The sequence below is a fragment of the Garra rufa genome, chromosome 13, assembly GCF_049309525.1.
Source record: "Garra rufa chromosome 13, GarRuf1.0, whole genome shotgun sequence".
Taxonomy (NCBI): domain Eukaryota; kingdom Metazoa; phylum Chordata; class Actinopteri; order Cypriniformes; family Cyprinidae; genus Garra; species Garra rufa.
Genome location: NC_133373.1, coordinates 25,537,653 through 25,562,634, shown reverse-complemented (window position 1 = coordinate 25,562,634; position 24,982 = coordinate 25,537,653). Strand labels below are relative to the sequence as shown.

General features: G+C 37.2%; 1 protein-coding gene across 1 annotated transcript in view; it reads right to left on the bottom strand.

Annotated features, from left to right (window-relative positions):
- Nucleotides 1-24,982, bottom strand: part of LOC141348453 (chromatin-remodeling ATPase INO80-like) — a 58,216-nt gene that overhangs the window by 24,020 nt on the left and 9,214 nt on the right. Inside the window, exons 2-13 of the mRNA XM_073852753.1 lie at nucleotides 24,276-24,335; nucleotides 24,042-24,184; nucleotides 21,612-21,696; nucleotides 21,414-21,531; nucleotides 19,670-19,755; nucleotides 19,416-19,583; nucleotides 19,071-19,204; nucleotides 16,862-16,929; nucleotides 16,681-16,774; nucleotides 15,221-15,401; nucleotides 11,765-11,905; nucleotides 7,887-8,112 (exon numbers count right to left, since the gene is read on the bottom strand). Coding sequence (XP_073708854.1) covers nucleotides 7,887-8,112; nucleotides 11,765-11,905; nucleotides 15,221-15,401; nucleotides 16,681-16,774; nucleotides 16,862-16,929; nucleotides 19,071-19,204; nucleotides 19,416-19,583; nucleotides 19,670-19,755; nucleotides 21,414-21,531; nucleotides 21,612-21,696; nucleotides 24,042-24,184; nucleotides 24,276-24,335 — 1,504 coding nt within the window. The remainder of the gene's footprint in view (nucleotides 1-7,886; nucleotides 8,113-11,764; nucleotides 11,906-15,220; nucleotides 15,402-16,680; nucleotides 16,775-16,861; nucleotides 16,930-19,070; nucleotides 19,205-19,415; nucleotides 19,584-19,669; nucleotides 19,756-21,413; nucleotides 21,532-21,611; nucleotides 21,697-24,041; nucleotides 24,185-24,275; nucleotides 24,336-24,982) is intronic.

The window sequence follows — 24,982 nt, the reverse complement described above, 5'->3', positions numbered from 1 at the left end:
GACTTTTAAAAACATTAAAAATCTTACTGTTCAAATACTTTTGACTGATAGTCTGAGCAGCTCCGACTGACTTGAATCCTTAATCAAAATTGAAATGACAAAATTTGCTGTCTTTGTAACATTTTAAAACGCTTATTCAGCAAATGGAAGATGATTCAGTGATGTGTCATTATTTTAAGTGTTCTTAGTTTGTTTTTGTTTTGTTCATTTGTGATTGCACTGCTGCCCATTTTGACTTGACTGCCACATACCTAAAATTGCTCAAATGTTTTACAGTGACTTGCAGCTGAGCTTGCACATTCAAATAAAGATCTACTTGAACTGGTTATACACTATACAATGATTATACTCTACGCTACATAATGATTACACACTATACTATATTCAAACCACTAAAGACTGCTTGAAGGATCACATTTTTCACCAAGAGATTGCCCGCTGAAATACATATACAAGTTTAACAACCATATCCCACAGTGTTAACAGAAATGGCAACAGCAAAAAGCAGAGGTTTCAGGTTCCCGACTGAGAGAAAGACGGCTTCATGAAGAGAGAAGAGTCTCCCATACGCTCTTCCCCATAAAGCTCTAATCTAATGGGTCTGGCGTCAGAGAGATGAGGCAAAGAGCTGCCAGATTCCACTTTATGAAGCCCCTGAAAGACTGTGGGATGAAGATGGTGGTCTAAGAGGATGATGTGACCCGTTGGTACCCACAACTCAACGGCACCGGCACCACAAAGTCTCCTCTGGTGTTTCCATTCCCGTCTTATCAAATCCCCCCACACGTCCTATTTCACAAGTCTGACGAGTTTGCAATTAGTCAGACACATGCTACTTCATCTAAAACCTGCTTATCAAACACAACTAATCTCATACAAAAACATTTTCAGAGGAAGCTAACAAGAGTGACTTCATCATTTAGATTTTACGATAACAGATTTAGGAGTGGATTACGTCGAAATGAAAGTTCATCGAGGACGGCTTCATGTATTTTCAGGATATCTTCCAACTCCAAAACAAGGGGAGAACAAAAATACCAAGCACTGTGCCATCAGACACTGCTATCAATTTAACCCACCTGCCGGTGGAAACCCCTCAAGAGTGCCCTTCCAGCAGCCTCGGCTCTAATCCAATCCCTCCTGTCTAGAATTTAGGTTTGACCCGAGGGTGACCCAATTTAAAAATCTGTCACAGAGCCCTGGACGAGCTCATTAACCCCCCTGCCAATTTAATTGCCTTTCCGCTGCTTGATAATTTCATTAAAGCGATCTCAGCTTTAGGGACGCTTCTTGTGGAAGACAACATGAGCACCGGGCCTACATACTATAAGATTAGCTTTAGTGTTTACTGACGCCCAGTACAACCACTAGCCAACACCTAAACATGAGCACAGGGACAAGGGGTGAGGCTGGTGCTGAACACAAACATGATTTGTTTTGCCACCCTGTTACAACTTCGCAGAAGTTACAGTGATTACTACACCTTAAAAACAGGGCAAAGTTGCATAAATAAATTACGCAATCACAATTTAGAAGGGCATGAGGACAAGAAATGTGATACTTCCAAAGTAAGGTGCTGTAATTCACCTGAAATTAAAATTATGTCATCATTTACTCACCCCCATGATGTTTTGAATGACTAAAGATATTTCGATAGAGCTTTCAACTGGTTTTGTCCATACAATGAAAGTCAATGTGGCTCACAACAACCTTCTGTGAAATATCTCTTTAAACTTTGTAAAATTCAACACAAAACCCACAGGTCAGCTGCTCACGAAATGGTTCGGATAGTTTGGATATTCCATCTAAAGCCTTCTTTTTGTAGGTAAAGGTCATATGAAATGTGACACATTTGCCACACACTGTTTACAGAGTCTTGCATCAGTCCAGAGACCACAGATCTTGGGAGGTAAAATAAATGTGGCGAATGAGGGAGGCTGTCATTAAGCTGTCGTGTATCGATTATACTCACCAGATCCCGCTTGGGATCTGAGCGCAAACCCAAACACTAAAGCAAGGGGGGTGAAATATGTGACCACATTTTGAATTTCACACAAAAGGGAGAGGCAGACTAAAACCAAGTAAAACGCTCCCTCTGTAGGCCAGAAAAAGGCCTGCAACAGGAAAGTAACTCGTTTCACCAAAGGTCATCATCATTCTGCAGCCTTTGACCTGTAAAAACAAAATAAGTGGTGGTCTTGAGGACATACTGAGCAGTGGAGCTCATGGGAAATCAGGGTTCAAGTCTGTTTCTGGTCTCATACTGTGTCCCTCTCTCTCTCTCTCTCTGCTTGATTTTTGTGTACTTGTATTACTAGCAAATAAATATAGCTTCAGACAAAAAGAATAAATGTAATAACAATAATCGTAAAAATAATACTATTCCATTCAATGTTTGATATATTAGTGTGATTATGCTCTTGTTTTTGAGCAATTTTTTTTTTTAAATATCACTTTCTAAAATAAATTTGAGGTCAAAAGTTTACACCCTCCCCCCCCCCTTCAGAATCTGCAAAATGTTAGAACGATCATATAAAATGCATTTTAGTACTGACTTGAATAAGATATTTCCAAGATAAATCTTTTCACACAGAGGGCAACTGAAGACTCATATGCAACTATTACAGAAGATTCAAATGCTCATTGATGCTTCAGAAGAACAAACAATGCATTTAGAGCCAGGGGCGTAAACTTCTGAATGGAATGAGGATGTGTACTTTTTACTTATTTTGCCTAAATATAATGTTTTTTTAATTTAGTACTGCCCTTCAGAGGCTACAGAGGAGAGTTACATGTTTCCCAGAAGACAAAATAAGGTACATGTACCCTGATCTTTAAATTAAAAAAGTTTTCACCCCTGACTTATAATGCATGGTTTTTCCTTTTGAAGCATCAGTGAGCGTTTGAACCTTCTGTAATAGTTGCATATGAGTTCCTCAGTTGTCCTCAGTGTGAAAAGATGGATCTCAAAATCATACAGTAATTGTTGGAAAGGGTTCAAATACACAAAAATGCTGAAAAACCAAAGAATTTTCTGAAGAACAGCAGGCAGTTTAAGACAAACAAGGGACTCATGAACAACTATCACCAAACAAAAACAACACAGCTGTGGATCATTCAGGTAACAACACAGTAGGGCTGTGCAATATGGACAAAATAATCATATTGCGATTTTTTTGAACGAATATTGCGATTGCGATTTTATTTGCGATTTTGTTTTTTTGCTTTTTCAAACAAGCTACATACATACATTCTAAATGTATTCAGTGCACAAGAAGTGCATAACAAAACATTTCACCATGAAATAACATAGTATTAAGTTTAATAAACAAAACTGTAGTAAAATTGTCTTTAAAACAGACAACATAAAATAAATAAGCCATTTTACTTTTTCCCTGGTACTTTAGCCTACCTTGTGCAATAACAAATACATTTATTTCAGTGGAAAAATAAGTCCAAAACTCTAAACTTTAACATTTTGAGGGTTCTAAAATCTTTTGCTTTTTTTTTTTTTTTTTTTTAGAAATTCTGTTTTAATTTTTCTGATAATGAAAAAGCATAAACATTTATTTATTTTTAATCAAATGAAAAATAAACCCTTTTAATTTTTGTCAAACAAACAGAAATTTACTGTTAAAATCAATGCGTGGAAGAAAAATTATATTCAGTTTAAAACGTTTAAATAATAATTAAGTGGTTAATCTTGTTGTAATATTTTTTTATCATATATTGTTTTATGTAAATTATTTAAATAGGAATATATAAACACCTACATTATACAGTACAAAAGTAATACAGGACTAATATTGTTCTGTTACATGTTAAACCGTACTTTTATTTTGACAGGTTGCAGTGAAGTTTCTGTGTGTATGTGATGCTAGTTTTCTCAAATGAAACGGTAAAAGTGAAACTCACAGCAGCGATTTGGCGATTGAGTTTATGTTCATGTGAGATGCAAATGCCAAAAATTAGCGGGAGCGTCACGTGTGCTTCATTCTGCATGTAGTAAAGAAATAAAACGCGTCTCCACCATTCATACATACAGAAGCAAATGGAACATGCAGGATTCATATTAAAACGGTCTTTTTGCATTTCAGTTTTCACAGACACTAGTCCATATCGCGATTTGAATTAAGTGACAGACCAACTTTTGATTTATTAATCCAAAAATTGACGAATTACGTGGCATTCCGCGCTATAGTAAATTAGGTTTTTATGAATGGAGTCCGCGATCCAGTCCGTGTTTTCTTGGAGGAGACATTGTAATCACGCGATCATGAAGAGACAGAAATGCCATGCCTTAGTGTAAATAAGATAAATAACATACGGCAATTTAGTATGTTTAATAAAAGAACAATGTATAGACCTGTTCTATAGGAAAGACAACCTTAAATGACTTCTATTGTGATGTGGCGCTATATCGAAAATAAAATGAACTTGACGTTCAAGGGGGGCGGGGGTGCTGTTGGGGGGATAGATAAAATCGCAGCCTTGTGCGGTTTAGAAATCGCATGTGCTTAAATCGCGATTTTTTTGCGATTGCGATTAATTGCACAGCCCTACAACACAGTCTTAAGAATCAAGGGGATGTAAACTTTTGAACGGTGTAATTTTTATAAATTTAACTATTATTTTCTATAGTGGACTATATGTAAACATATTTTATGTGAAACATCTTATTAAGGTCAGTACTAAATAAAAAACAACATGCATTTTGTATGATCCGTCTTATTATTTTGTAAAATAATAAACATTTTGCAGATTCTGAAAGGGGGATGTGAACTTTTGACCTCAACTGTACAAACCAATGCATTTAAAAAAAAAAAAAAAAAAAAAAAGATAAAAAATAAAATACTTCAGTGGCATCTGACTAAAGGATCATTCCAAACACCTTGGTGAAGCCCGGCTGTTTTTCGCAGCCAGAAAGGCGGGGCGAGGGAGCAGATCACAAACAATTATGCAGTCACTGTTGTTTGGGCCCCAAATCAAAAAGGCCAGGAATATTTCCGGCCATTTTGCTGGAGTGCAGAGATTCTTTGAAAGAACAGGAAGGGAAAGCAGAGTTTCCCACAGGCTGTCTGTGAGCTGAGCTCTGCAGCATTCTCACTCTCTCTCCCTCAAAACAACAGCTCAAAGCAGCAGTCGCATTGCAACAATGTGCAGAGCTATTGTAAGAGAAAGCCTGTCCTCCTGTGGCCTGGCCCCCAATTAGTGTGACACGAAAGGTACAGCAGCGATACACTAACACTTTCATGTGTACAAACCAGCCGACGGGTGGCCGCACCAATATTGACAGTTCCAAAACTACGTGCCAAGTTGAATCTTGTGTTTGTGATACAGTAAACACAGTAAATGTTTATGCACTATGGAAAGGGCAGAGGTGAACGTGTGTGGTGCTCCTCATGAATGCGCGCCGAAGAAATTGTTAAATAAACTTGTTATTTGTGTTTTCTCTGCACACAAAATGTATTCTTATAGCTTTATAAAATTACTGTTGAACCACTGATGTCACATGGACTATTTTATTAATGTCTATACTACCTTTTTTGGCCTTGAACATGTTAGTTGCATTGCTGTCAATACAGGGTCAGAAAGCTCTCAGATTTCATCAAAAATATTTTAACTTGTGTTTCGAAGATGAACAAAGGTCTCGCGATTTTAGAATGACATGAGGGTAAGTAATTAATGACAGAATTTCCATTTTTGGGTGAAACTACTTTATTATACAACCTAAAATGTATCTGTAATCTAAGGCTGCCCTCGACTAAAGATTTTTCTGGTCAACTAGTAGTCGTTCATTTTAAGTATTAGTCGACTATTAGTTGCACATTTATTAATAAATCATATAAATCATAATAATGAGCGTTTAATTGCCTACATAGCCTAATAAGTGCTCTAGCGCAGTAGTGATGCACCTGTACGCATGTTTCATACGGATTACATAATCTGAGAATATTTGTTTTCTATTTGAATTGGTTAATTTGAAAAGTAGAATACTTAGGCAAGAATACACAGAGTTTCGAAGTTTCGCGCTCAAGTTCACAGAGACTAAGACTGCAGAAATCACAACCTGTTTGCTTTAATTATTTTACAAAAGTGCAACGTTTTGTTGTTATTCTGAGTGCACACAAATAAACGTAGTCTTTACAGATTCGAAAGATGTATTACTTTTATCCACTTCCTGTGGACTTTTTCTTTTCTGGGACTAACCGCCTAATAAAATTTTCTTCGACCAAGCCTTTTCTCGTTGACTACTTGACTTGTTAGTCAACTATTAGGGGGCAGCCATAGTAGGGACATCGTTAAAATAGTCCATGTGACATCAGTGGTCCAACCTTAATTTCATGAAGCTACGAGAATACTTTTTGTGTGCAAAGAAAACAAAAATATCAACTTTATTCAACAATTTCTCCTCTACTGTGTCAATCTTCGACGTACATTCACGAGAGTACCACGTTGCATCCGTGCGGTGCTGCTGACGCAGAAGTCAGCATTCTGACGTTGAATAAAGTCATTATTTTTGTATTCTTTGTACACAAAAAGTATTCTCATAGCTTCATAACATTACAGTTGTACCAATGATGTCACATGGACTATTTTAACAATGTCCTTACTACCTTTCTGGGCCTTGAATGTAGTAGTACTGTTGCTGTCTATACAGAGACAGAAAGCTCTTAGATTTCATCAAAAATATCTTAACTTGGGTTTCGAAAATGAATGAAGGTCTCATTTGGAATGACATGAGGGTGAATAATTAACTTTACTTACTTTATTATATGACCTAAAATGTATCTGTAATGATATGTTTCATGTTTTCAATCTTTAAGATGTCAAAGAATCAAAAAAATCAGTAAATACTAAACATGTTGAATGTTTATTCATTCACTTTAAGCCTATTTTTAATGACTTAAATATTTGTACATTTTCTTTAGTTATTGCTAATACATCCTCCGTCAGCCTTTATATGGAGATCTAGGCTTTTAATTTAATGAGCCAGTGGTGGGACCGCCAGCATACTTCAATGACTCTTGCCCAGGCTTGTGTCATTTCCTTCCCAGGGTACAGTATGACTCTGAGAAAATGGGAAAAGTGCGCTCTGAAACACCTTAAGCCTGTGAATGAACATTCACAGTGATACACACACACACATTCAAAGCGCTTACCTAACGCTGTGCAGAAACAATGTCCAATAGTCCAACTTCCTTGCTTTGTCCCCCCTCCCAACTTCACAAGCGCTCCCAGACCTCTTTCTCTTCCCCAGTCTGCTCCCAGCAATCACACTGGAACGCGCACACAACACACAAGCCTGTGTGCAATTCACACAACAGGCTGATGCAAAAATCTGTCTTATCTGCAAATTAAGTCTTAAGTATCGCCTGGCAGTATTCCCAATGCTAAACATGTGACGAATGGCTATGCACTGGTGCCAAAACAGTGACTTAGGTGCACCGGCCCTAAGACGTGGCCTCTTCCATGACCTCTCTCATGAGATTTTAAGCACTCTGTGAGATTTCTTTGATTGAAATGCACTTTGGCCTCGGAGCACAGCGGTGCCGTGGAGTCCCTCAGGGCTTCAAGGCTTGCCATGAGGAGCTGAGACACAGTTCTCTGGTTTGTGTTTGGTCTAAAGGAGGGAGTTGTCGCTTCTGAGGGCATTATAAATTTCAATAAAATTTCGACTTCCTCTCGAGACATTCGAAACCTTTATGAACAAACCAATGAACGTGAGAAAGTTCTTTGTCTTAAATAAAAATGTCTTTGCGAGGACAATACCCGGATACAAACGTCTTGGAAAAATGAAGTACCTCTCAACCGCTTTTACACACGGGCAAACATAAACAAACACACATGCACGCACGCTAACTCCCACCCAGGATTTTACCTACCTGGAATCCTTATGAAGGACCAGCCGTGTCTTTGCTGCAGGGCCATGACGCCCCCTGGGCTCTGAGGGAGGAAGGCCTGAGAGCGTAGAGCCCAGGCGCAAGCCAGCTCGGGGGATCCGTACAGGAAGCACTGCTTAGCAATGAGACTCCCTCCATCTCGTATTAACCTCCATTCATACTCGGCACTGCGATCGGCACAGTAGCGTTCCATGGGAACTGAAGTCACCTAGGGAAAGAAGAAAATCCCTTAGTCAACACCTCCGAGGCTGTTTAGGCTATCAAATTGTCTTTCCTCCAGATAACTGGCATCTATTTCCCTATTCAGTCTTTTTATCGCTACGAAACACCAAACAAATTGCAGCTTGAGGGGGAGAAAAATCATTTCCAGTTGTCGAACGTGCTCACACACACACACAGGCACGCACAACCCTGTCGTTCTGACATTTTGTCCGAACCCCGCCGCTCTGGCAGGAAAGCGTGGCAGAGGTCAGCGGTGCTAACAGCGCTAACAGGCCTTTGAGTAACAGATGACCATTTCCTGTAGTGATTCACACCGCTCACAACCCCTTCCACTGGCCGTTTCTTTTCTCTCCCTCTCCCTCTCGCTTTATCCCTCTTTCAGCTTTACGGAGAATTTTATGGCGTGCTGACAAGCGGATGATATTATCTTCCTTTCATTCTTATCTCTGATGAAAAACAGCTCAGCTTTGGCCAGGCTTCCAGTTTTGTAGCGAACAGCTGACCAATAGGAGCGCGAACACGCAGATGTGGCCATAAAAAGCCAAAAGGGTCAAGAGTCCCTCATGAATAAAGAGAAAAAAGGCGACTAATCTATCTTATCACTTTCCCACAGTGCCCATATGCCCCTGGTGCATAGGGGCCGGTGACAACGCGGTGCCAATTCTCACAGCGCGGCCATGAGGCTAGACACAATCCTGACTCTAGGGCTGGGATAACACAGAGATAGCCTTACATTAAGCCAAGTTAAGAGCAGATGTTGGAGGAAAAATAAAACAGTTTCTCATACATGTCTGAACCATTAAAAGATTAATATCTCGACTAGCTTAAGTAGTTTTCCTGGATCTGAAACAACCTTTCTATCTACCAATTAGATTTACAGATTAGGTTTAAGGTTACGGTTAGACTTAAAGGCATTGTTTTTACCTCATGATTTAATCACCCTCAAGCCATCCTAGGTGTATATGGCTTTCTTCTTTCAGACGAATACAATTTGAGTTATATTTTAAAAAAACTTTCTGGCTCTTTCAAACTTTAGGGTAGCAGTGATTGGCTGTTGAGATTTTGAAGGCCAAAAAAGTAGATCCATCAATCATAAAAAGTACTCCACTTGGCTCTGAGGGGTTAATAAAAGCCTTCTGAAGCAAAGCAATGTGTTTGTGTAAGAAAAATATCCATATTTAAACTTATAAACCTGTAGTACACCCATTAATGCCACTCAAAAGTTTGGGATCAGTAAGACTTGTAATGTTTTTTAAACAAGTCTCTTATGCTAAATCAAGGCGGGATGTATTCAATCAAAAATACAGAAAAAAAAAACAGTAATATTGCTAAATTTTATTACAATATAAAAATAATGGTTTTATTTTAATATACTTTAAAATATAATTTATTCCTGTGACGCAAAGCTGAATTTTCATCAGCTGTTACTGTTAGTCTTAAGTGTCACATGATCCTTTAGAAATCATTCTAATATGCTGCTTTATTATTAGAATTATCAGTGTTGGAAACAGTTGTGATGGCAATAATTTGTAAAAACCTGTGAATCTTTTGTTCTGGTTTCTATGATGACTAACAAGCTGAAAAGAACAGCATTTATTCAAAATATAAATCTTTTCTAACACTGTAAATCTATGCTATCACTTTTTATTAATTTAACACATCCTTGGTGAATAATACTATTCATTTCCTTCAAAAAAAAAAAAAAAAATTTACTGACCCCAAACTTTTGAACAGTAGTGTATATTGTTAGAAAACCTTTCTATTTTAATTAAATGCTGTTCTTTTAACCTTTTATTGATTAAAGAATCCTGAAAAAAAGTATCACAGCTTCCAAAAACTGTTTTTAACATTGATAATAAATCAGCATGTGACACTGAAGACTGGAGTAATGATGCTGAAAATTTAGCTTTGTATCACAGGAATAAATTACATTTTAAAATATATTCACATAGAAAACAGTTATTTTAAATTGAAATAATATTTCACAATATTACAGTTTTTTTCTGTATTTTTGATCAAATAAATGCAGCCTTGATGAGCATAAGAAACGTCTTTATGGTCATGAATTAGAAGTACACCACGAGGATTTGTAAAGAAAAATGGATTTCGATATAAGCCAATAGGAGACTTTTTTCTTTTTTTTTTGGCTTAAACAAAACTTGATTCTGACAAGACTAGAAGCTTATGCTACGCCTACATCATCCAATCGAACGCCACTCTCTCGTGAATGCGTGTACGACGGATATTTTTCTTACACAAAAGCATTGATTCACTTCAGAAGGCCTTTATTACCCCCAAGAGAATGTGGAGCACTTTTTTATGATGGATGGGTGGACTTTTTTTGGCTTCAAAATCTCAACAGCCATTCACTGCCATTATAAAGTTTGGAAGAACCAGCAATTTTTTAATATAACTCCGATTGTATTCATCTGAAAGAAGAAAGTCATATACACCTAGGATGGCTTGAGGGCAAGTAAATCATGGGGTAATTACTGTTGGGTTAACTATCCCTTTAAAGGCTTGAAGTTTCTGGCTTTTACAAAGGTTTTAAAAATTCTGATCAAACTGTCATTTGATAAAAGATAACATCACCTCTGGTTTAAATGGTGGGTCTTTGTTAGGGTTAAGAAAAGAGTAATGGTTCAAACTGGGAAAAGAATAAAACAGTAAATTTAAAATATATTTATATTTTTTAAAAAATATTACAGTTAAAAAAAGTAGAATAAGAAAATAGAAGAATTATAACAATATTTTTTTAAATAAAATACTATAAAATATATTAAAATACCTAATTATTTCATTATATTACATAAAAGTATAAGACATAAGTACACATAAGAACTCTCAGTCTGAAATGACTATTTATATAAATAAAGCAATAATTATTATATTAATGTTACATAAATAGCTATGCAAAATTGAATAAAAATATGCAAACATACAAATTATATAATATTATTACATAAATAAAATTACATTTATAAAGAAAAAAAAAAAGTATAATGTAAATATAATTGTTTAGAGATTTTTTCTAATCTAAAAAGATCTGAAAACCGCTCCGAAAGTTTGGCTAGAATTGTTTGATAGGAATGTTGATTTTGAACCAGGAAATGATGTTGTAAGTCTTAACTACCACATGAATTCACAATATTTTGAGAAAATCCCCAAGTTTGAGAGTATCCCAAATGGCGGTGTGGTTTTTAATGGGCTGTGTATTCACAGCCAGAGAAGCAGCCCTAAACCAAGACCTCTGATTTCTTCACTGGTGGGCTTGTGTTGTTTGGTTACTCTCCACTGGGGTCATGATCAGCTGAGCAGAAGATCTGTCAGGGGGTCAACGAGGATAAATAAACCAGGCTTGTTCTGAGGGCCACACAAAGAACGAGTCTTTCATTTTGGATAGCAAGTTTGTTTCTGAGACAGCGGGAGATCACTGTCAGCATCTGACCACCCTCAGTAGAAATCCATGCTGATGAGTTTCTGACTTTTGCCAAACTGTTACTGGACACTGAAAACAGCAACAGTTGCTGCATATAGAAATCTGGATTTATTTCAAACCTCTAAACTGAGTGAAAGTTCTGGCAATCAATATGGTCCACCAGGATGTTTTTTGAGAAAAAAAGCTGTGTGTTTCTCACCCTGGGTGTGACGGTGAGTAAAAACTTGGGTGCTTGGGTAGGCTGGCACGGTCTGATCATCTGAGTGGATGAGCGTCTACTGTGGATGACCACGTCAGTGTGACAGATTAGCGAAGACCCTGTGGACATGAACACTAAATCCTGCAAAAGAGAAAGAAAAAAAGTAATCAGTATAGGATATTACACCCTACTAAATCACATGCTGTCAAAATGTCAACACGTATGACTAAGTGTGTGTGTGAGGATAGCCGTTTTTCTGCATGACGTGTGAATTTGTCACAGAGGAGTACATGGGCCTGCAGCACCTCCTAGTGATCTCGCAACTCTCTACACTGAGTTACTCCTAATCTAATGTAAACCTAACTCCCATCTCATCAGCTCCATTTGTCACAAGTCAAGAGGTCACGCTGAGCAGAAGTTATACCCTAAATGAGACCACAGTGGTAACAGACGTCCAGACGGGGTCACAGTCAAAACTACGGCTCTAATGACCCGCATGAATCATAAAGACCAGCCTATATATCTGCCTGTTTCCTGTCTGCATCCACACAAGTGACATGAATAAACAGACCTGTCAACTTCATTTAGAGGAGGCTGGGAGCTAATGATGGATGAGGTGTGAAAGACGTGTGATGAGAGAGAAAGAAAGAAATGAGAGAAAGTGAGAAACAAATGAGAGTGAAAACGAAAGACAAAAAATGAGAGAGGGAAAAGAAATATAAAAAGCAAAAGCAAGCAAAAAAACACCTATGACTAAAAGAATATAAGAATGAAGAAAGAAAGCGGAAATTAAAATTGGAAGAAAAAAAAAATAAAAACAAGCAAAAAGCAAGTATGAGTGGGGGAAAAAAGAAAAATATAAATAAAACAAAACAATATAAATAAAAAATCCAAAAATAAATGAATAAATGACAAGAAAAAGATGAAAAAAGAAGGTAAAAGAACAAACCAACAGCAATAATAAAATGAAAGAACACAATGCAAGAAAAAATAAATTAACAAACAAATGAAACAAAAGAGTGAAAAAAATGGAAAATGGAAAAAAAGAGAAAAAGCTGGGAAAAAGGCAAAGAAAGAAAGAAAAAGCATGGGGGAAGAAAGAGAAAAAGAAAAATATATATATAAATAAAAAATCCAAAAATAATTGAATAAATGACAGGAAAACAAAAATGAAAGAACAAAAAGAAGGAGAGTAAAGGAACAAACCAACAGCAATAATAAAATGAAAGAACAAAAATGCAAGAAAAAAATAAATTAACAAACAAAAGAAAATAAAAGAGTAAAAAAAAACATGAAAAATTCAAGGAATGAAACAAAAGAGAAATAGCTGGAAAAAAAAGACAAAGAAAGAAAGTATGAGTTAAAAAACATAAAAAATTAAAGAAATTAAAAAATACAGAAAAAAACAGGAAATTAAACAAGAAAGAAAGAAAAGTATGAGTGAATATAAACATGAAAAATTCAAGAAAGAAAAAGAGAAAAGGCAGGAAAATAACCAATTTTTCAATAACAAGAAAGAAAAAACTGTTAAAAACAAACATGAACATTTCAAGAAATGGAAAAAAAGAGAAAAAGCCGCAAATAAAAAGACAAAGAAAGAAAGCATGAGTAAAAAAAACATGAAACATTCAAGCAATGAAAAACAAGAGAAAAAGCAGGAAAAAAGACAAAGAAAGAAAAAGAGAAAGACAAAAAGAAAAAGTATAAGTGAAAAAACATGAAAAATGTATGAAAAAATAAAAAAGCAGGAAAAAAGACAAAGAAACGACAAAGAAAGAAAGAAAAAGAAAAAAAAGAAACTAAATTTTTCAAGAAATGAAAAAAAGAAAAACCAGGAAAATAAAAGAAAGAAAGAAAGAAAGAAAGAAAGAAAGAAAGAAAGAAAGAAAGAAAGAAAGAAAGAAAGAAAGAAAGTGAACAAAACTAAAATTTTAAGTAATGAAAAAAAGCAGGAAAATAAAAACAAGAAAGAAAAAGAAAAGAAAGAAAGAAGGAAAGAAAGAAAGAAAGAAAGAAAGAAAGAAAGAAAGAAAGAAAGAAAGAAAGAAAGAAAGAAAGAAAGAAAGAAAGAAGGCAGTCTCAACAGGCGTGCTCGTGTCTCGTTTCATAAAGCACAAGCTTGAAACTCTTGCCAAGATGTCAGTGAGAGTGACCATACAAACACAGATGAGGCATCAATATGATCCAGAGCGCTGAGATTCTCACAGCACTGCTGCCTGCGGCTGCACACTGACTGATACAAACACACCGAACACTAATTACCACACAACAACACACAGATCAGCAACATCTGCACACGGCACCTCTGACAGAAGGATCCCTCGGTTCACATTCGGCACTGGGTTTAAGCAATACGTGATTACTTACAAATCACAGACTGACAGCTTAAATTTAGAGACTGGGAACCAGTTTGGCTGAGTATCTTGGTTTACAACTTAAAATCACCATATGATGCAATGTTTGGAGAAAACTGAACTGCTCTAAATTAAGGAAAAAGACAGGTGCTTTCACTTTTGTCACTAGTTAGTACAGTTTAAGCCCGGCCTCTGAGTGCTCGATATGGGCCAGTCCACACGGGGAGCTGATTGTTGTGGTTTCGTGTTCCCCATCCATGCCCCAGTGGAGCTAGGAGACGCTTGTGTGGTATAAAAGCTGTAGTGGGAAGTGGATAATATTACACCTCAGTCAGCACCTTCTGAACACAGCTTCCCCTGACCGTAGCCTGAATGCACGCCAATGCACCAAACTGCAGGTTAACCCCTGCCGCTGTTTGGCCTCCAGGGGACGACACTGTAGCTTCTGGACTGGGACATCCAGCATCACTTCCTCTATCGTCTTTCCTTTCCCCGATAATCAGTTTGGACCTTTGATATTCCCATCAGCATTTGATATACAGCAACACCGCAGTGTCTCGTGGGTGAGTGGAAAGAGGTTTCCACAACGAAATACGAGCCTTTGCCGCTAATGAAAGATGAGGGTCATTTAATCTGGTTCAGTGGGGTAACCCAAAGCAAGAGTAGACCTGTGCACTCATACATCCAAAACAGTGCAAGAAATATGATGAGCAAAGAAATACGCCAAAATTTGTGCAATCAAATCTTTGGAAGATATTCAGTTTTGTTCAAGCATGTTAACTAGACATCTAGAAGCAGGACTGTTCCACTATGTCTTTTGAGTTATGCCTGAGAAATAACCAAAACGTATTATTTTTGGACGTACATTTTGACCAGATTGTATGCTTTGTATTCTACTACAAGTACCATGTTTAAGGACAGTGTTAAAATTGTGAAAAAAGTTGTTTTCTTTGCGCAAAAAAATCATAAAATTACGATTGAACCACTTGTGTCACATGGACTATAATAATGATGTCCTTACTACCTTTCTGGGCTTTGAACATGTCAGCTGCATGGAATGAACACAAAGAAACAAAAGCAAAAAAAAAATGACAGAGCTCACCTGTAAAATAGGACTGGTGTGGACATTTGGGTAAGACGTTGGCCGGTTAAGCCACAGGATGAGATCTCTGTGTGAAAGACACAGATTGCCTTTAGCCTCATTCTCCATCACTTCTTCATTCCACAGACGGCTGAGGTGGAGCCGGTAGGCCGATTTGAAGGACAGATATAGGGCTAACCACCTGAGAAAAGAAGAGATTTTAGAAGACAGTTCCCCCAAAAATGAAAATTCTCATTAATTACTCACCCTCATGTCGTTCAGAACCTGTAAGACTTCATTCATCTTCAGAACACAAATTAAAGGGACAGTTCACCCAAAAATGAAAATTGGATGTTTATCTGCTTACCCCCAGGGCATCCAAGATGTATGTGACTTTGTTTCTTCAGTAGAACACAAACGAAGATTTTTAACTCAAACCATTGCAGTCTGTCAGTCATATAATGGCAGTAAATGCGAACCAAATCTTTGAGAGTAAAACTTGACTACAAATCACGTTGACGTGTTACGCGCCGGCTGTTGTGAATGCGCTCGGGACAGTTGAACGTTGTGGTGAATCAGAGGTAAATAATGATATAAATACTGTTCAGTTTCTTGCACAGACTGATCGTTTTGTGTCTGAACACCTCAATGTATTGCCACAAGCCGCAGGGTTTAATTTGGTTTTGTCTGTGTATGTTTTTTTATTCTCAAAGATTTGGTGCCCATTGACTGCCATTATATGCCTGACAGACTGCAACGGTTCGAGTTAAAAATCTTTGTTTGTGTTCTACTGAAGAAACAAAGTCACCTAAATCTTGGATGCCCTTGGGGTGAGCAGATAAACATCCAATTTTCATTTTTGGGTGAACTATCCCTTTAAGATATTTTTGGTGAAATTAGAGAGCTTTCTGACCCTCCATAGACAACAACACAACTACCAAGTTCAAGGCCCAGAAAGGTAGTAAGGACATCAATAAAATAGTCCATGTGATATCAGAGGTTCAACTGTAATTTTAGGAAGCTACGAGAATACGTTTGGTGCGCAAAGAAAACTATATAACAAGTATATTATTATATTATATTATGTGTGTACATTCCTCTGCTTGTAAAAAAGGCAAAGTGCATCCGGGTTCTACGCCACCATCGTGGTACTCTCAGAAGATAAGAAATTGTTGAAAAAAGTTGTTATTTTCATTTCTATGTGCACAAAAAGTATTCTCGTAGCTTTATAAAATTACGGTTGATCCACTGATTTTATCAATGTCCTTACAACTTTTCTAGGCCTTCAACATGTCAGTTGCACTGCTGTCTACGGAGGGTCAGAAAGCTCTCAGATTTCATCAAAAATATCTTTATTTGTGTTCATTTTTGGGTGAACTATCCCTTTAAGTTGACAATATTAAGTAACTATCCTAAGTCAGAGAAAGTGTGTGTTTTAACAAGTATTGTTCTCTGACTGACGCGAGTGTGGCATAACTTACCTCACTACAGTCCCCTGAAGCATGATGTTGGACATCTCAGCAGGAGACACATCGATGAACCGCAGGAAAGAATAGCTGCTGCCTTCATCGTCAGCTGTATCAATTGAACATATCATCAGAATTTTAGAGATGTTTTTAAATTACAAAATCAGAATAGAATTGTTGAATAATAGAGACTTACTTTTTCGGTGAAACAAGGACTGTTGAATGTGTTGAGCAGAGAAGGGAGAGAGCAGAGTTTGCTTCTGCCTGAGAAGTGAGAGAATGAATTAAATAATTAATCTAATAAAAAAGAACTCACCTATTACACAAGTTGTATAACAACATTTCAATTCAATCAACAATGCCACACAGTTGGTTAGGAATCACCCTAAAGGTTTGTTCACATTAAAAATGGTAACTACAAAGAACTATAAAAATAAATTATAAATTAGATCTGCATTCTGCGGTTACAGTTGTGCTCAAAATTATTCATACACTTGGTAAATACGATCAAAGAAGGCTGTGAAAATAAATCTACATTGTTAATCCTTTTGATCTTTTATTTAAAATTGTACAAAAATCTAAGCTTTTTTTAGGAGAATAAGAATTTAAAATAAAGGGAAAATCTAATTATGAAATAAACGTTTTTCTCTAATACACACTGGCCACAATTAATCAGATTCAATACTTTTTGCAACCACCTTCCGCCAGGATAACAGCTCTAAGTCTTCACCTATAATGCCTGATGAGTTTGGCGAACATCTAACAGAAGATCAAAGACCATTCCTTCATACAGAATCACTTCAGACCTTTCAGATTTCAAGGTCCATGTTGGTGCTTCTTCTCTTCAGTTCACCCCACTCATTTTCTATAGAGTTCAGGGAACTGGGATGTCCATGCCTTCAGTGACCCATTTTTGTTTTGTCTTTGATGTTTTTTTTTGGATCATTGTCCTGATGGAAGATCCAGCATTCTAGCAGGGACATTCAGGTTTTGATTTTTGTTGGTATTTGATAGAATTCATAATGCCATCTATCTGAACAAGACGTCCAGGACCTTCGGCAGAAAATATGCCCACAAAATTAAAGATACAGCAGTATATTTCATCGTACACATGGGGTACTTTTTATCCCTGTGTGCACCAAACCCATCTTGAGTGTTTGCTGCTAAAAAACTCATTTTTTTGTTTCATCTGACTATAGAAGCCAGTCTCGTTTGAAGATCCAGTCGTGTCTGACAACTGAATATGCTGGAGATTGTTTTTGAATGAGAGCATTTTGTTTTCTTGATTTTTTTTTTTCTTGAAGCCCTTTCTGCCCCAAGACATAACTATTTTTTGCAATTCTCCAGCTGTGATCCTTGGAGAGTCTTCGGCCACTCAAACTAATCTTTTGCTGCACATCAGACATTATATTTTTTTGTTTTTACTCCTTGTGATGGATGATTAAAAAATTTGGCCTTTGTGTTTCTCATATTTATTCTCCTGTGAAACAGGAACAAAAGGCTGAATAATTTCATGTTCCTATTCAACCTGGTGCACTAAAAATGCAAATAATAAAAAAAAAATATTTGTTTCATAATGTGAATTTACAGCACTTTAAAGGATTAGTTCACTTTCAGAACAAAAATTTACAGATAATGTACTCACCCCCTTGTCATCGAAGATGTTCATGTCTTTCTTTCTTCAGTCGTAAAGAAATTATATTTTTTGAGGAAAACCTTTCAGGATTTCTCTCCATATAGTGGACTTCTATGGTGCCCCTGAGTTTGAACTTCCAAAATGCAGTTTAAACGCAGCTTTAAAGGGCTCTAAACAATCCCAGCCGAGGAAGAAGGGTCTTATCTAGCAAAACGATCAGTTATTTTCAAAATAAATTGACAATTTATATACTTTTTAACCTCAAATGCTCGTCTTGTCTCGTCTCTGCGATGCGCATGCATAGCTGAAGTTCAAACTTGGGGGCACCATACATATCCATGATATGGAGAGAAATCCTTAAATGTTTTCCTCAAAAAAAATAATTTCATTAAAAAAGACATGAACATCTTGGATGACAAGAGGGTGAGTACATTATCTGTAAATTTTTGTTCTGAAAGTAAACTAATCCTTTGAAATCTTTTACTTCAATTAAAGGTTAGATTTTTTTTAATTTTTGAATGAAAGATCAAATGAATAAACAACACAGATTTACTTTTACAGCCTTCTTTGATCATATTTACCAAGGGTATGAATAATTTTGACCACAACTCTATGTTGTCTGCTGTTCTAAATGTTCTGACTGGCTGGCTTTTTATCATTCATTAGCTCTTTATTCCAACAATATTGTTCCTCTATGTATATTTGTGGTGTGGACTTCCCTGTTCTTACAGAATTAGTAAATCTTGGAGTTACACTGAGATCAACTCACTTGGTCTTTGCGTGGTCAGATGTGCGGAGGATGGCGTGTCGGAACAGAAATTTGGACATGATAAAGGGCTTCAGGGACATGTGGAAAGGCGAGCGTATCTCCTGGCGCTCAAACAGGTCTGGGTGGTTACAAACCTTTTAAAGTTGACAACAACATGCTGTTTACACAAACAGCTTCTTTACTATATATACACACAGTAAGAGTTCAAAAGGTCACACAGGCTTTAAATGGATAGTCCACCCAAATATGAAAACTGTGTTACGATTTACTCACCCTATTGCTGTTTCAAACCAAATGTTCATGTTTGGGTGACTATCTCTTTAAAGCTGACAAATCCGGCCTCACCTTCCTGAACTGCATGACAAGGTTCATAAGGCTGCTGGTGGTACTGTGGGCTTGCTGGGCCGTGCCCATTGATGACTGCAGCAGGTCCTCGATGGAGATCTTGTTCTTTAGAGCCTGGTAGAGCAGCCGCTGTCTGCTGGTCAGCTGGCAGTATGTCAGGATTTCAATCTGAGAATAACATGCAACAAATATTACATACATAGACATTTTAGATATGAAACCATAATTCTGTCTGAGAGGCTATAGGACATCACCTTGTCAGAGAGCTCATTCTCCACATCCTTCTTTATTCTGCGCAGCATAAAGGGTTTTAGGATCATGTGCAATCTGGAAAGTTGGTCTGAAAGGGTAAACCACAGTAAATCACATCAAGCACACATGAAGGCTTCGCTTGTTCAGCATGAGTGTTGCTGATTTAATATTAAATGTTATTAAAATCATACTGTAGCTGAAATTACAAATAATACAGTTGAGGTCAAAAGTTTACATACAATCTGCATCTTTTTATTTAGTACTGACCTGAATAAGATATTTCACATAAAAGACGTCAACAGTGCACAAGAGAAAATAATAGTTGATTTTATAAAAATGACCCCGTTCAAAAGTTTACATACACTTGATTATCAATGCTGTGTTGTCACCTGAATGATCCACAGCTGTGTTTTTTAGTTGAGTGATAGTTGTTCATGAGTCCCTTGTTTGTCTTGAACAGTTAAACTACCTGCTGTTCTTCAGAAAAATCCTTCAGGTTCAACAAATTCTTTGGTTTTTCAGCATTTGTGTGTATTTGAACCTTTTCCAGCAATGACTGTATGATTTTGAGATCCATCTTTTCACGCTGAGGACCACTAAAGTTCAAACGCTCACTGATGCTCCAGAAAGAAAAAATGATGCATTGAGAGCCAGGGGTGTAAACTTTTTTTACTCTCTGGGTCTTAATGCATCATGTTTCCTTCTGAAGCATCAGTGAGCGTTTGAACCTTCTATAATAGTTGCATATGAGTCCCTCAGTTGTCCTCAGTTTGAAAAGATGGATCTCAAAATCATACAGGCATTGCTGGAAAGGGTTTAAATACTGCTGGAAAACTAAAGAATTTGTGGGACCTGAAGGATTTTTCTGAAGAACAGCAGGCAGTTTAACTGTTCAGGACAAACAAGGGACTCATAAACAACTATCACTAAACAAAACAAAACAGCTGTGGATCATTCAGGTAACAAGTATTAAAAATCAAGTGTATGTAAACTTTTGAACAGTGTCGTTTTTATAAATTCAGCTATTGTTTTTTATGTGAAATATCTTATTCAGGTCAGTAATAAATAAAAAATAGCATGCATTCTGTATGATCCCTCTTATTTTGCGTAAAATAATTAACACTGCAGATTTTTCATGTCAGGTGTATGTCATCTTTTGACCTCAACTGCATATAATACCTTAATTATGTTGGCTTGATAAAGCCAACATACTGTTGTTTGATTTAATTACATTAGTACTCTGAGATTAAAATTTTTGATACAAACTCCTCCTCAGAAGCAAAGCTAGGGACACACTAGCTCAGGGGTGCCCAACCCTGTTACTGGAGATCTACCTTCCTGCAGAGTTCAGCTCCAACTCTGATCAAACACACCTGAACCAACTAATTAGGATCTGAAGGAGCACTTGATAATTACAGACAGGTGTGTTTGATCTGGGTTGGAACTAAACTCTGCAGGAAGATAGATCTCCAGGAACAGGGTTGGGCAACCCTGCACTAGCTAATTGCTAAAATATAAAAGCAAATATGATAAAACTTGTCTATCTGATAGACTGGACAGAGCATAGCAAACTTTTTAATCTACTTCCTATCCTGTCTGTCACATCAACATCCATATTTGTCTTGACAAGCTTTTTAAAAATAATGTATTTGACTATATTGTTCCACCCTAACACATACAGTATTGTAAGATAAAATGATCGGTAAACAACAACTTAAATGGAGATAAACACAAGAGTTGACTGACTTTCATCAATAGCTGATTTGTTCTCTGCATGACTTTCGATGTCCTTGGAGAACCACTCGTTGAACTCCTCATGAGAGTCAAACAGAGTTGGCATGATGAAGTGAAGCAGGGCCCACAACTGAGAAAAAGAACAACAGCGTCAGGTTTTTCACTCACACAAGTAGACTCTCAAACAAGGTCCCACATGTATACACTCACCTCTGCCATTGTGTTCTGGATTGGCGTCCCTGTTAGCAAAAGGCGGTTCCTGCACTGGAACTGAAGGAGAATCTTCCATCGGACACTGCCAAGAAGAACCAGACACAGTTACTAAGACCTCCCAAGCAAGCTGAGGTTACTAAAGGATACAACTCTCGACACGACATCAACACTCAATGCTGAATTCTGAATCCCACAGGTATTCTCTTCAGAGCTCATTTCTCAGACTCGGTTAAGTCTTTCATTGATTATGGGGACTTAAATGCTCACGAAAGCTGCTCTGACGCACTGTGGAGACTCTGATCGGGCAATAAATCATGTTCCACCACAACAGAAGCTGCAGGCACATGTGCTGTCATTTCCAGAGAGGCACAAACTCACACTCAGAGCTCGAGAGGCCCTCATTCTCTGAGGGGTTCCAGTCCAGACATAGTGTCACAGCACTGACTATTAGGACAGGAACATGGAAAATCTGAGATGCACCAGTACTGGAGACTCCCTGGAGCATCTGTAGCTTTTTATAAGCTTTTTCCCTTGTTGAAAGGTTCAACCAAGGATACAGATCAGTTAGACAACCAGACTTTAACATTTTGGAGCTTTGCAAGAAAATTCAGTGGTTAGCTGGCTATACAGTAAGGGAAACAATTATTTGATGATCCCCTGCTAATTTTGTACGTTTGCTCACTGACAAAAAAATTATCAGTCTATAATTTAAATGGTAGGTTTACTTGAAGAGTGAGAAACAGAATAACAACCAAAAAAATCCAGAAAGTTAGGAATTGATTTGAATTTTAATGAGTGAAATAAGTATTTGACCCCTTCGCAAAACATGACTTAGTACTTGGTGGCAAAACCCTTGTTGGCAATCACAGGGGTCAGACATTTCTTTTAGTTGGCCACCAGGTTTGCACACATCTCCACTTTGCAGATCCTCTCCAAGTCGTTAAGGTTTCAAAGCTGACGTTTGGCAACTCGAACCTTCAGCTCCCTCCACAGATTTTCTACGGGATTAAGGTCTGGAGACTGGCTAGGCCACTCCAGGACCTTAATGTGCTTCTTCTTGAGCCACTCCTTTGTTGCCTTGGCCATGTGTTTTGGACCCATTTGACCCATTTTCAATGGTTTTTACTCAAGATTTGAAGGTATATGTCCCTGTTCATCGTCCCTTTAACGCGGCGCAGTTGTCCTGTCCCCTTAGCAGAAAAACATCCCCAAAGCATAATGTTTCCACCTCCATGTTTGACGGTGGGGATGGTGTTCTTGGGGTCATAGGCAGTATTCCTCCTCCTCCAAACACGGCGAGTTGAGTTGATGCCAAAGAGCTCAAGCTCTCATCTGACCACAACACTTTCACCCAGTTCTCCTCTGAATCATTCAGATGTTCATTGGCAAACTTCAGACGGGCACTGCAGGATTTCAGTCCTTCACGGCGTAGTGTGTTACCAATTGTTTTCAATTGCCAGCTGCCTTGAGATTGACAAGATCCTCCTGTGTAGTTCTGGGGCTGATTCCTCACCGTTCTCATGATCATTGAAACTCCACGAGGTGAGATCTTTCATGGAGCCCCAGACTGAGAGAGATTGACAGTTATTTTGTGTTTCTTTCATTTGTGAATATTCGCACCAACTGTTGTCACCTTCTCACCAAGCTGCTTATCGATGGCCTTGTAGCCCATTCCAGCCTTGTGTAGGTCTACAATCTTGTCCCTGATATCCTTGAACAGCTCTTTGGTCTTGGCCATGGTGGACATTTTGGAATCTGATTTATTGCTTCTGTGGACAGGTGTCTCCCTTTAAGAGAGTACTCCTAATCTCAGCTCGTTACCTGTATAAAAGACACCTGGGTGCCAGAAATCTTGCTGACTGATAAGGGATCGAATACTTTTTTCACTCATTAAAATGCAAATCAATTTTTTGAAACACGTTTTCAGTCATTTTTGTTGTCTCTCACTGTACTATATGGAACTGTATGAAATATATATATATATATATATATATTTAGCACTTTTAATGTTTTTAGTGAAACGATTATTCGTGATTAAACACATCCAAAATAAAAGTTTTTGTTTACGTAATATATGTGTATATACTGTGTATACGTATGTGGGTGTGTTTATATATACAGAATAAATATACACAGTACACACACATATATTATGTAAACAAAACCTTTTATTTTGGATGCAATTAATCACGATTAATTGTTTGATAGCGCTAATTATTTTCAGTTAATCTTTTATGTTACACTTATTTCATTACGTTTATTAATTAAATTTTTCAAAATCTGGTTGTATGTAATAATCCCACATGCTTTGAAGTCAAGCACTTATTATAGCGAAACACTATATATGCATATATAATAGTGTATATGTGTGTAAAGTAAACGTTTTAAAAATTGCTATTTTAAAAGTACTAATCGAGTGCTAATTACCTGGTGCTGCTTTTCAGTGCTTGGGCCTCATCCAGAACCATATATTGCCATTTCACCCTCTGGAAATACTTCACATCCTGCACCACCAGCTGATAACTGGTGATGACCACATGAAACGGTGCATTCTGGGTATACAGAGTTTTCTACAGGAGCCAAAAAGGGATAAAATATAGTTCAAGTAATAGATTTCAATAAATATGACATTTTAGACCAATATTCTTATGAAATGTTTACCTGGCTCCAAAATTTTCGAATAACTTTACGATCATGAGGATTTCCCCAGTATGGTAGCACCTACAAGACCAAAGGAGACAAGATTGCAATGATTAACTTTATTACAATGTGTATTATGTGATTTATTCAATGAGGACAGACTGATTAACCTGGGCAAGAATGAAAAAGTTTTTCGAATTTATAGTTTTCATGAAGTTACGTTATATATCTAAAACCGTTATTACACAAATTAAAAGCATAATAAATTACTTTATGTAACTTGTTTTTAATATAAAGAAACCTAATGTTTAAATGGAAAACATATTTCCTTCTGACATACAAAAATATGTTGCTACAAATAAATTGTGGCAGGGCCAGTGAAAACATTGGCAGGGCAAATATTAATCCAAACTTATGGCCTGACCAGGCCAACAATTACTGTTCAGCCTGGATATTCCTAAAGTTTTCTGGCTAGGACTTCAGATACAGATGATTTGTGAGAAATAGTCGGACTGGCAGGAAATGAATATTTAGGTTGCTGATATTAGTGGAACTAGCTATAAATGATACAACACTGCCCCCTAAGGATAACAAAAATGAGACCAGAAGTGCAGTAATCTGTCATGCATTTCCTTACAGCAAAAATATGCAAAGGCTAAGAAAAAAAACGCATTTTCCATTGTTCTGAAAATAGACATAGTTCAATGGGTTTATAAAAAGTTTAATAC